This window comes from Phragmites australis, chromosome 21 (assembly GCF_958298935.1).
Source record: "Phragmites australis chromosome 21, lpPhrAust1.1, whole genome shotgun sequence".
Classification (NCBI taxonomy): Eukaryota; Viridiplantae; Streptophyta; class Magnoliopsida; order Poales; family Poaceae; genus Phragmites; species Phragmites australis.
Window position 1 is genome coordinate 12,546,089 of NC_084941.1, and position 11,583 is coordinate 12,557,671.

The 11,583-nt window shown below is 42.7% G+C and overlaps 2 protein-coding genes across 2 annotated transcripts; one reads left to right on the forward strand and one right to left on the reverse strand.

The window, feature by feature from the left end:
- Positions 1–294: 294 nt before the first annotated feature.
- On the reverse strand, positions 295–1,659 carry LOC133903439 (protein TIFY 11d-like). Its single transcript, XM_062344823.1, has 3 exons — positions 1,273–1,659; positions 901–1,149; positions 295–750 (listed from the first exon to the last, which is right to left on the reverse strand). Exons 1-3 carry the CDS (start codon positions 1,488–1,490, stop codon positions 636–638), a joined length of 582 nt encoding a protein of 193 aa, XP_062200807.1. The 5' UTR covers positions 1,491–1,659; the 3' UTR covers positions 295–635.
- Positions 1,660–10,188: 8,529 nt separating this feature from the next.
- On the forward strand, positions 10,189–10,881 carry LOC133903440 (protein TIFY 11e-like). The gene has a single exon (XM_062344824.1). The coding sequence runs from the start codon at positions 10,317–10,319 to the stop codon at positions 10,800–10,802; it is 486 nt and encodes a 161-aa protein (XP_062200808.1). The 5' UTR covers positions 10,189–10,316; the 3' UTR covers positions 10,803–10,881.
- The last annotated feature ends 702 nt before the right edge of the window (positions 10,882–11,583 follow it).

Genomic DNA, 11,583 nt, shown 5'->3' on the forward strand with positions numbered 1-11,583 from the left:
TACAACTTTCTTGACTGAAGAGAGTGAGAAGGCACCACTGAATCACACAGACACGCCAAATTCCATGCTTTCTCTTTGAAATGGTAAACATATAATAGACCAGAAGACTTATGGCCCTAGACGAGGACGTGTACCAACTACCGATTTACAAAAAGTCGCAGCCGGCACACCGCACATGTTTCGACCCCGTGCCTTTACTTTGTTTGTCACTCTACGAACAGATGACAATTTCTGCTCAGAAAAAAGCAGTGAAAATATGTATAGCTGGTCTAACACTCTATAGATAAGAGCTAATTAAGGACAGAAATAACTTTTTATAACCTAACAATCTTCTAATCTCCCTACTTTCACAGAAGAAACAGCATTCGATCACACATTATATTAGACAACTGCACACACTATTGTTCACAACCAAGCTGCAATTGCACATTACTACAACAACATCAACAGATTAAAAAGATATATACCATCTCATAAGCCCTCGATCGAATGGCAGATAATTGGCAAAAGAATTCTTCGGGTTCCGAAGAATTCTCAAATAGAAGTACAAGACCTTAAACCATAGTGGAGGAACAAGTCAGTACTGCTTTCCCTTCTCATCAATGTTCTCCTGAGGACCTGAATCCTGAAGGTTTTCAGAGCCCTAGCCAAGAGGCAGCAGGTTCATCTTTTACTGACTTGCCGCCGGCAGTGTCTTTCTCCGGTGCCGGAGACGCGGTTTCCTTGTGGTAAGGGTCGGTGGCGCTGATCCTGCAAATCCATAGATCCATATGAACGTATGTTAGTTATCATCCACTGTCTACCTAAACAGCTTCGAGAATTTAATGTCGAAAGAAAGTAGAAGACAGATTGATCGTGATCGAATCAGAGTTGAGCGATCTCTGTGATGCCTCTCCCCACCTGTGCTTCCTCTTCTGAAGGAACCTCTGCAGCGAGGCCTTCCTTGCGATGGGCAGGTCGGAGGGCGTAGCCAATGGCTCCGGCTTCTCTGGCACCTCCATCGCTCCGTTCTGCAGCGGCAGCGGAGGCGAGGACCAAGACCCCGCGAGCTGCATCACCTCCTTGGCCTTCTCGGCTGGGAAGTCCTCGAACACGACCACCCGCCCCTCGTAGAAGATGGCCAGCGGCGCCTTCGCCTGCGCCTCCGGCCTGCAAAACAAGCAACAACTCACCGAGAACTCATCAGCTAGCCAAACTAGAATAGGACGCCGTGTCGTCGACGTAATGGAAGGCGAGAGCTGGCTAGCTGGCTAACAAAATTAATAAACTCACCGCTCCTGGGACGGCTGCGACGTGCCGGCGCGCGTGGGGAAGAGCTGCATGGTCCTTGCGTCCGTCGTCTCCTCAGCCTCCGACAGGGTTGGCAGCCGGAACGCGCCGGCGAGGCCGCCCATCTGCTGCTGCGACTCCTGCTGCTGGTGCTCCCTCGTCATGTACTGCCGCAGGAGCCCGCACGTGACGGCGAACCTGCTGCTCCCGGCGGCGGCCATCTGCTCCTCGCTCCTCCTCGTCTTCGCTCGCTCTCTCCACGAAAGAGCAGTGCCGTGGGGCACAGGTTGTGGTGGTTCGGTCTCTCTGTTGCGGGGGAGGGCTCGTCCGGGCGCGTGTAGTTATAGTGGTGTGACGTACTCGGCGCGGCTTTGGGCTGCATTTGTTTGTGTGTTGGGCTAGTGGCTGGCTCGCTAAGGAGCACGTGAAATGTGAGGCCGGCTATAGCCGAGCAGTACGGAGGTACTGAGAAGTAAAATAACTGTTAGCTAAGTCCCCGTTGCAATTCTTAAATCGTTCACCCATTATCTGTTACATAAATTAAAGGATAAGAATTAAAATAATCCTAAAATCAAGTTACTGTATCTACTGTTTGTGTTTGTCCCACGTATATGTATTTATATATATGGATACACATGTATATGCATATATACATATGTATATGTATCCATATATATGTATATATATGTATACATAATTTTTTCCCAAAATTCTAAAAAATAGCGAAAGTAATAATAGTATATTGATAAATCGGTTTAAATAATCTAAAATGCATAGAAAAATATCTAAAACTCAAAAAATATGAAACAAATTTAGTTAGATTTGTATTAATGTCGTCTACATGTTAAAATTATGTACATGTATGAAAGTACCAATATTTTTTTCGTAATTAAATGGATGTGTTAAATATTGATAAATTCATAAATTAATATTGAGGCATCCAAAAATTGTGAATCCAATTTTTTTAGTCTTTTTTTTTCATGCTCTGTGAAAAAAAAATGGGCACCGCGTAGGCGCGCTAATCCGTCTAGTATATTTCATTGCTCCAATGAAGCTAGCAATAGCAGAGATGCATAATATAGAAAATGCCAAATATTACATTATCCAGGCATATAACACCATTTTAAGGCTTATCGAAACTTAATGTACCAACAGATCCGATTGTTTCACATTGTTCTTAGAACCAATCTAGGAAAAAAATGAAAAACCTCTCCTAAGGGCCTAAAATTGCAGATCTATGATTTGCCAAAAACATTTTAAGACAAATAATCAATTATGATCGAGATCTTCTGTAAATGTGTATACGATTTGAAATTCAGCAATTACATTCCACAAAATTGAGCCAAGATTAATAGACAAAGGCATCACCTTGCTGCAAGTAAAGGAGCTCCTCGTAGTGGTAGTTCTTCATTTCTGCTAGTTCTTCACTTCTTTGTTCTACCACATCAACAAAAACTCAAATACATGTACTAACTAACCTCTGTCTAGGAGAAGATAAAAAAATACTATAATTGCAATTTGCTATGGCATAATATAAATTGGTTCGATCTCTTAGAAATGTGGGCCTAGCCTATTATATTTTAGTCTCATATTACTAGTGGAGGTGGATGAATATCAACTTAACAGAAATTGTCTTCTTTATCCACTTAGCATGTATGGATGAGATGACTAGTAAAACATACATGCTCACTCGCTTAGCCTTGCCGCGTCGGGCCAGGCCATGGCCATGGTTGTGGGTGGGGGTGAAAGGTGCGAGCGCATGACAATTGTGTGCATGGTCAGTCACAATCGGGTCCATTAGCTTGCGCATGTGCCACCACACGTAGTTTGCTCTGTCCTGCTGCACTGGCAATCAAGAGGAGGTTTTTAGCAAATAAGATTTTTGGGAAGTGCTTCGTGCGACTGCTCATGATCTTCTTCATCATTCTCATCGCCTATTCGCGATCAGCTTCCTATTCATCATTGTCTTTTGCATCGTCATCAGGGGCTCCGGCACCACTCACTGTCGATTAGTATGTTCGCTATAATTAATCTTATTTTAATCATACTATGCAATACTATGCCATTACAGTTACGGAGTATATTAGATATATGTAGTTCAATTACGTGCGTGTCTAGGTTCTACTCTTGTTGCACAATAATGATGGCATATCAACTTGTTTATAACTTATCTAGGAATAAAATTGAATATAAAGTGTGTATTTATCCAACAATAAAAAAATCTTATTGTAGGCAATTTGATTTAACGATGTCTGATTTTGCCAATGCAATAAGGTCAGATAAGTTTACCGGTGTGCACTTTAAGAGATGACATATCAAAACCACCCTGTAGCTTACGACTATGAACTGCTACTAGGTTGCGTCTAACAGGTTGCATGAAATCTTTTCTTTGATCAGGAGAATAAGTTCAAGGAAGCCTTCTCTAATGAAGGAAATCTCATATTCAAGGAATTATTTGCCAATTCGCAGCTAAATGAAGCTTTTCTATTAAACTAGATCCATAGTCCCCATAGATTTAAGTGGCTAAGAATAATAAATAGAATATGCTATAATAATCATGTTTCCATTTGCTAATCAAACAAAAATTTAAAGGAACAACCAGTGATGAAAAAATTGGCCGAAGATTTTGGTGATTAGCACGGCAACGAGTAGATTAGAGTATAATCGATTGTAAAATTAGTCTGCCGATTAATCAAGCAATCAATCCGATTAATCGATGGTCAACGTCCAAAAACGCCTCCAAATATGAAACCCTAGTTGTAAATTTCCTCAAATTAACATCCCAAAATCTTGAACCCTAACTGTCACATCCTAAAACGCTAATTACGGGATTAAACATGCATAATTATTATGGTGGTATGTTCTATGCAATTAGTAATTATTTTGGATATTTCAAGAGTGAAAATAGTATAGGAAGAGATAGGAAGACCATAAATACCTTGGAGAAAAGAAGAAAAGAAATAAAAAAGAAAAGAGGGGAAATTAGAACAAAATTCAGCAAAAACCTTTCTCGCGGTCTGACCGCTAGGTGGACAGCCACGTAGGTTTGCCACGTGGGCTTCTCGTGGTCTGAACGACCCTTCCCACGTTCTGACCGCTAGCGCACAGAGGCTCTCTTAAGTGGAAGATCGCCTCTCTCACTCCTCTCTCTCGTTTGCTTCTCTCTCTCCCTCTTATTCACTCTCTCACTCCAACAAACCCTTCTGAGAGAGAGAGAGAGCGCTCCAAATCAACGTGTCGATGGCCGGAGATCGGACGGCTTTTCAGAGGACTTCCCCAAGCTTCTTCCCCCCCCCCTTCCTCCCCACTAGAAGGGTTTCCTCGTCGTTTCTTCCTCCACGAGCTCATTCACCCTCCGGGAGTCCAATAGGTGGATCAAAGCTTCCTTTGAGGATTCTGATACAATACAAAGTTTCTCTACGCTGAGGTAAACATCTCCCTACCCTTTTCCCATCGTTTCCTAACCTAGGCAATCACCATTTTGATTTTTGCCATGAAACCTTAGTGAGTACTAGGTCTAGATCTCATTTTTGGGGTTTTACGTGTTCGGACTGTGTACGCCATCTGAACAATCATAGAATATGTTTCCTTAGTTCTATGGAGTATTTTGGTGCCCTTCGTCGTCGAAGGTTTCACCGGAGTCCTCGCCGGTGACCCCGCGAAGGTGCTACCGGCAGGGTCTGGCGGTCTGTCTGGCACTAGGGCCGGTCTGACCACCAGTAGGTCGGTTCAAAATATTTAAATTTAGGAGTCAGATCACTATTAGGGCCGATCTAACCATTGGTCAATGGTCTGACTGCCACCATACCTTTGGTCTGACCGCCAGGGGCCAAAACTCTCTGCACGCTCATGGTCTGACCACCACTTGCACGTCAGTCTGACCGCCAGCTCTTCAAGGCTTTGTGCACTTAGGTTATCTTATCCGGGGTTTCAAACTTTGGAACCTTAATCATTTGACGGTCTTTTGCAAATATTTTCAAAACACGGCGCTCTATTATTATCCAAGCATGTATCATTTACACATTTTTTTTATCATTCATTTATTTATGCAATGCATTCTTGATTCATTTAGAGAGCGTTGTGCTTACAGTTCAAGAGAGTGAAGGCGAGCCAATCTGTCTGAGTTCTGTGAGTGTTGCGCTGTGAATATTAGTCAAACATCCAAGCACAAGGCAAGCATATAAGCATATTGCATTTTTGTTTGAATTGAATAGAGCCTAAATTGAGAAGTTATCACTTATGTACCTTTGCATGGTTAGCGAGTTGATGTCGAGTTTATATGAGTAGAACCTATATTGAATTGCATATCTCTATACTGAATTGCATTATCTCTACCTTGAGTTGTTGATTATCCATATCCTTTTATCCTTGTTAACCTTGTCGATTTCTAACTTAAGAGTTATTCAAAATACTTAGCAATGCATAGGTCATCGTTAGAAGTCAAGCGATGGTGCAACCATTGTTCACGAGCTTATGGCTTACTTATTGTTAACAAACACAATGATAATAATATGGGTTGTATGAGTTGGAATATAAGGCGAGATGTGGGTGGTGCTAGAGGTCTCTTCTTTATCGAAGAAGTTCCTCAGTGTAGTTCAGGAGAGAAACCTGGATATCATAGATCATTTGCATCTTTTAAGCATTGTCTGTTGTTACAGTTGGCTCTAGCACTTTCCATACTAACCACATGCTGATCTAATAGTAAGCGAAACCGATTACCATACGCCATGCTAAAGCTTGATGTGCATCCCTATGACGCATAAGAGAAGAAGAAAGGAGAAGTAAGGTGGTAGGGAGCCCGAAGTGTCCGGAACACGCTCATGGTAACCCCAGTGCCATAAAGGCATGTGAAAGTGGGTAGTTCCGAGTATGAGAAAGGTTAGGTTGACATGAGTACCCCTTGTGTGGGTCTGTGTGGCCACTCAAGCCGAATGGTCCTTGAGTCGTGTGGGTAAAGTTGTACCCCCTGCAGGGTGTAAGACTTATTTGAATTGTCGTGCTCTCAGTCATAAGCATGCTTCTGTCCATTTGCAGCAGTCGTAGAGTTGCGAATGTGGGATGTGTGGTATGATTGGATAGGATGGATTTGAGATGGTTTGAGTTACAGCTATGTTCATGATATGGTTACATTTACATTTATATGCAAGTCAAGGGTTATAGAGGAGAAAAGTATATGTGGTTAAGTATAGGTGCTCACACATAGGTGTTAAGATTGTTTACGCATGTGAATTATTTAATCTTGTGATCTATTTCTTGCTAATGACTCCATGCATAATTCTTGGATTCGGGTTATTTATATGTACCTATTATAGTTTAAGTCTTGCAAGTACCTTCGTACTCGCACTGCTTTTCAGGTTCTACCGGTGAGGAAGAGCTCGTGTTTGGCTACTTCACGCCCGCCGATGTAGGTGGCGGGAATGAGTAGTGCAAACTACTCGTGTGGCGAATCTTTTGGGTGGAGCCTAGGACATATGGCTTCAACTAGCTTTTGTTGATTCATAGTTGTTAATCTTCTGTTGTGTAGTTTCTATTTTGGTTAGAAAGTGAACGGTTCTTTATTCTCCTAGCTTTCTTTTATTGTAAATTGTGTCAATATTTAAATGCTTAAGAACTCATAATATAATTTAATTACTCACTCTTTCGTAAGTTTTGTTATGATGTTATATATTGGAAAGGCATGTGTTCCGATCTTGGGCACAAAGCACATGCCAGAACTACCAGGATTAGATTTTGGTGAATCATTATGGATGTGATTATGTTAAATGAGAATTCATGTTGATTAATTAGAATACGATTTGGATGGTTCCTCCCACTAACCCAAGAATACCATCAGGGGAGGCATCATGAGACTTATCTTATGCTTGTTGTCATCGTCGCTGAGGAGGACCGCCGCCATCGCATGTTGTCCTTCTCACCATGCGGGGACCCATCCTTCTCGACGTCTTAGGCGCGCACGCGGGTTCCTCAGTTTGGTGGTCTCCGCGCCGTCGCCATCTCCTTTTGTGCGTCAGGCTCCGCCGGAGCACCTCCTCCCTTTCGCCACACATGCATCGGGTGCCACCGTAGCTCCACCGACAAGGCCACGTGTGACCTTAGTCACGCGCTCACTGACGGGTAGGCCTATGGCGGTACCATCATGCCTCCTTCGCTTGGCTCTCGCCAGTGGCCTTGCACCACTGGGAACCTCACGGGCCACTGCTCTCATTCTCTCTCGCGCACGCGGCATGGCCGAAATGGAAAGGGGCAAAACGTGATTAGGTTTAGGGTTCCCAAGAGTGCATCGTGTTTTTTGCTCCGGGTGAAAAAGGTGGCAAACCATTGGATTCTCTTGGACGGTTGAGATTGTATCTCCACGTTGCTTCGGACCGGCGCATAGTGAGGAAGCAAATTGGGCCAAGAGCCGCTTCTTTGGGCTGACATCACAAGCGCCATGGAGGTGGGCTGGTGCTCAGGCCGCTATGCGGGCGCGTCCATGTGGGCCAAGCTACCGAAATGGCCCGGCTAGGTCGCGTGTTTTATACCAACCAATTAATGGTCGACCAATTAATTCAGTTAGTCCCTAATTAACCGATTAATCCCTACTCCCCGACCGGCTTAGCAACTATCGATCACTGATTTTTTTAACAATGGGAAGAACACATAGAAGTTACAAGATATAGTTTGATATTGCTCTATTTTGTTGATGATTATGTGTACAACTTGGGAACTCCTTCTCTCTTTATATAGGAGGATGACAAATCATTTTTACATAGATAAACAATATGTGACTAAACTTGCTATCGCTAATGGGTCTTATAGGCCTCATGCCCTATAGACCTAAGTTCACTGGAGCAATAGCCCATTAGATGGATCTATATTATAACAGTCCTACATTTTTTTTCTCAATTTGTTGTTCCCTTCATTCACAAATAGTTGTTAATTTAATTAGGAATTTGCTTTTGTTATCAATAATATCATCTTAGGTTTCAACGTACTTTTTTTTTTCTAAAGAGCCCCTGTTGACAAATATATTGAATTGGAGTTTGGATGGAACAGTGTACTGAATTGTGTGTCATTAATTGGAGGTGGGAGAAATGATACATAGAAGAATTGATCACCTTGTTGCAGCATCTTCAATAATATAGTCAACTAATAGCTATAAAAAAATTTCATATCATCTATAGACAACACAATAAACAATTCCTTCAATGAACTAGCTATAGCAATTTCTCCAAATTTAATATGGGTCAGCATATACTAAGGTATTAAAAGCGTGCATATGTTTTTGGATTGCACTATAGACTAACTTACATATTAGTAGCTAGCTTTTCTCTCTCCTCGCATTATCTCTCCTCCAAATAGATAAAAAATTGACATGGGCACCATTATAGTTATCTGACATATAATAATTATTGGAGACACCTTATATGTGTTAGGGAGCTTAAATGACATTTATTTGAGTTGTTTGTATAATGAGGCATAATGGAAAAACCAACAAGTGACACTTTAGGCTGGTGGACGTGGTTCAGATAAAGTGTTCACACTATTGTTGGGGCCAAAATGAGTTGATATTACAGTGTATGGAGTTTAATTATAATCTTAAGCGATGGAAATGCTGGTACTTCACAATAATTTAAACCATTAAACCAGCAACCAACAATTCCAACAAAGTCCTAAAAAAATCAATTCCAATGTTTCACATGTGTGTTGTTTTTGTATGCGCTGTTAAAATTGAAATATATTCTTTTATTAAGTTGTATATTGTTAGCACAGTAAATCAGTAATACAATTTCAGGTGACGGAGTAATAAGAAAATTAAGGCGATTAGAAATTACCAAAACTGTATAATGATATTTCTTTTGGTCGATAGTGACGCGTTAATTAACCTAAGAAACAAACATCAGTAGTGTGCATTGCAAAAACTGAACGAGTAATTTTTTTTTCAAGGCATTCCGTGGTCACACAATAAAAAAATTTCCCTTTGGGCATCAATGGACTTTACAGAATTTGGGCATGGCAAAGCAGAATACTCTATTCGATCAAAAATACATGCATTTTGAACATGACACAGTCTCTAATATATACATTTTTCAACTATTTTCTACAATAATATATTTATAAAATTCAATAAATTATAAAAGTATTTTTTAGACAAATCTATACATATGATTTTCATGTTTTCAAACTAAGTATTTTAAAAGTTATTAATAGTCAAAGTTTGAAAAGTTTGATATGATCTTATCCAAAGTGTAAGTATTTATGATCCTAGGGAGCAGGGATTAAAATTTTACGAATTTTAGTAATTTCGAAGAGGAACAAAATACCTAATTCTGGAATTTTCTTTCATTGATATATGGGGCTCACAAAGTAAAGTACGAAAAATGACCAAAAAGTTCAACAAAATTTAGCGAATTCTAATTATTTTGCTGGTGAATGAAAAATTTGTAAAATGAAATTAAAATCCATGGTAGGGATATGAATTAAAACTAAGGATCTGTTTGTTTAGGCTTTTGCTTTTGATTTTTCTGAAAAACTGTGTTTTTGGTTTTTTCTGAAAAGCTGATTTTGGATTTTAGCTATTAGATTTTACAATAATTTTTTTTTCTCAGTACACTATTTCTTTCTCAGCTTCTAGTCCATTTTCTCATAAGCAGACTTCTGATTTCTCCAAAAATTAATTTTCAGCAAACCTATTTATTTAAACTTTTAACAAAAACAGAAGCTAAAAACATCATAAAATAAATAGGCCTAACAAGAGTGGAAGGAGCCCCGCGTTCCCATCTTTCAAGGCACGCAGCCACCACGTTAGAATTATCTTGCCGTTCCTATCCAATCACCCTCAAATCCATCACGTGTTTTTGGTGTCAAAAAAAAATATTTGACACGGCGCGCACCACACCACGCGATTCCTTCGTCCCTACCTCGCCGCCTGTATAAAACCAAGCTTCTGAGTCGTCGACCGATCCCGGCCAACTCCAAACTTCCGAAGCCATCCGTCAGATTTATTCCAACGCAAAGAGAAAGTAGCTCGCTCGCTCGCTTACTGCACAAGGGAGGGAGGGCCAAGAATGGCAACGGCGGAGAGCATCAAGGGCCGCGGCCGGTTCGCGGCGGCGTGCGGCGTGCTCAGCCGGTACGTCAAGGCGGCCGAGAGGGCGGCGGCGACGGAGGCGCGGCCGCCGGCGGTCCTCCCTCTCATGCCAGGCGCGGACGTGTCCGTGCAAGAAGAGCAGGAGGCGAGGCCGGAGCCGGCGCCGGCCCCGCAGCTGACCATCCTCTACGGTGGGCTGGTTCTGGTGCTCGACGAGGTCCCGGCCGACAGGGCGGCCGAGCTGCTCCGTCTCGCGGCCGCAGCGCAAGGCGGGGCCCGGGCCCGGCACGGGCAGGTGGTGCCGGTGGCGGAGGATGACCTGCCGATGGCGAGGAAGGCGTCGTTGCAGCGGTTCATGGAGAAGCGCAAGGGCCGGGTCGCCGCGCGCGGGGCGCCCTACAGCAGGCCGGACGGCGCCGGCGCCGGCGCGGCGTGCCCTGACCGTCTCACGCTCGCGCTCTGAGTTCTGATTCATGTATAGCATAGCGAGAGAAACTTGTGTTTGTTACTATAAATAAATAAATCGAAGCCAGATTATATTATACTGTATTGTTGGTTCCAATTCTGAATGAAGGTCAAAATTTGTTGCAAATATTTAATTTCTTGCCTGCTCATCATATCAATCCAGTCACTCTCAAATAAGACTACTACTAAAGACGTCCAAATGGACCGTGCCTACTGAGCCGGCCCGAGGCACGGCACGGTCTGATCACCGACGGGTCGGGCCAGCACAGCACGAGGCCACGGACCGTGCCTGGGCCGAGCGCGCGGCACGACAGGCCGGCACGGCACGGTCCGGCCAAATTATTTTCTATTTTTTATATATATTTTTAATTTTGTAGCTATTTTTTATCTATTTTTTATATTTTTATCTATTTTTTATATTTTTATCTATTTTCTATATATTTTTTATATATATTTTCATTTTCTATATATATTTTTATCTATTTCGGCCCGTCGGGCCGATCGGGCCGTCGGACCGATCGGGCTGAAATCATGTCCGGGCCGGTCCGGCACGGCATGGTCACCGACGGACCGTGCCGTGGACCGAGGGGAGGCACATGGACCGGCACGGCATGATCCGCTACAGTAGATGAGCCGTTCGGACCGTGTCGTAGCCGGACTGTACCGAGCCGGGTCCGTGTCGGGCCGATCTGAATGGCCCATTTGATCATGACTGACTACTACTAGCTGAAAAAAAAAAGCATTTTCACAAGCCAGCGGCGAAGCTTCCTGTCATGTTC

Bases quoted from the DNA above. Each gene is read 5' to 3' on its own strand.
- LOC133903440 (XM_062344824.1), top strand. From the start codon at position 10,317: ATGGCAACGGCGGAGAGCATCAAGGGCCGCGGCCGGTTCGCGGCGGCG.
- LOC133903439 (XM_062344823.1), bottom strand. From the start codon at position 1,490: ATGGCCGCCGCCGGGAGCAGCAGGTTCGCCGTCACGTGCGGGCTCCTG. The intron at 1,150-1,272 runs GTGAGTTTATTA...CTTGTTTTGCAG, and splicing joins TCGCAGCCGTCCCAGGAGCG to GCCGGAGGCGCAGGCGAAGG. The intron at 751-900 runs GTGGGGAGAGGC...ATGGATTTGCAG, and splicing joins CTTCAGAAGAGGAAGCACAG to GATCAGCGCCACCGACCCTT.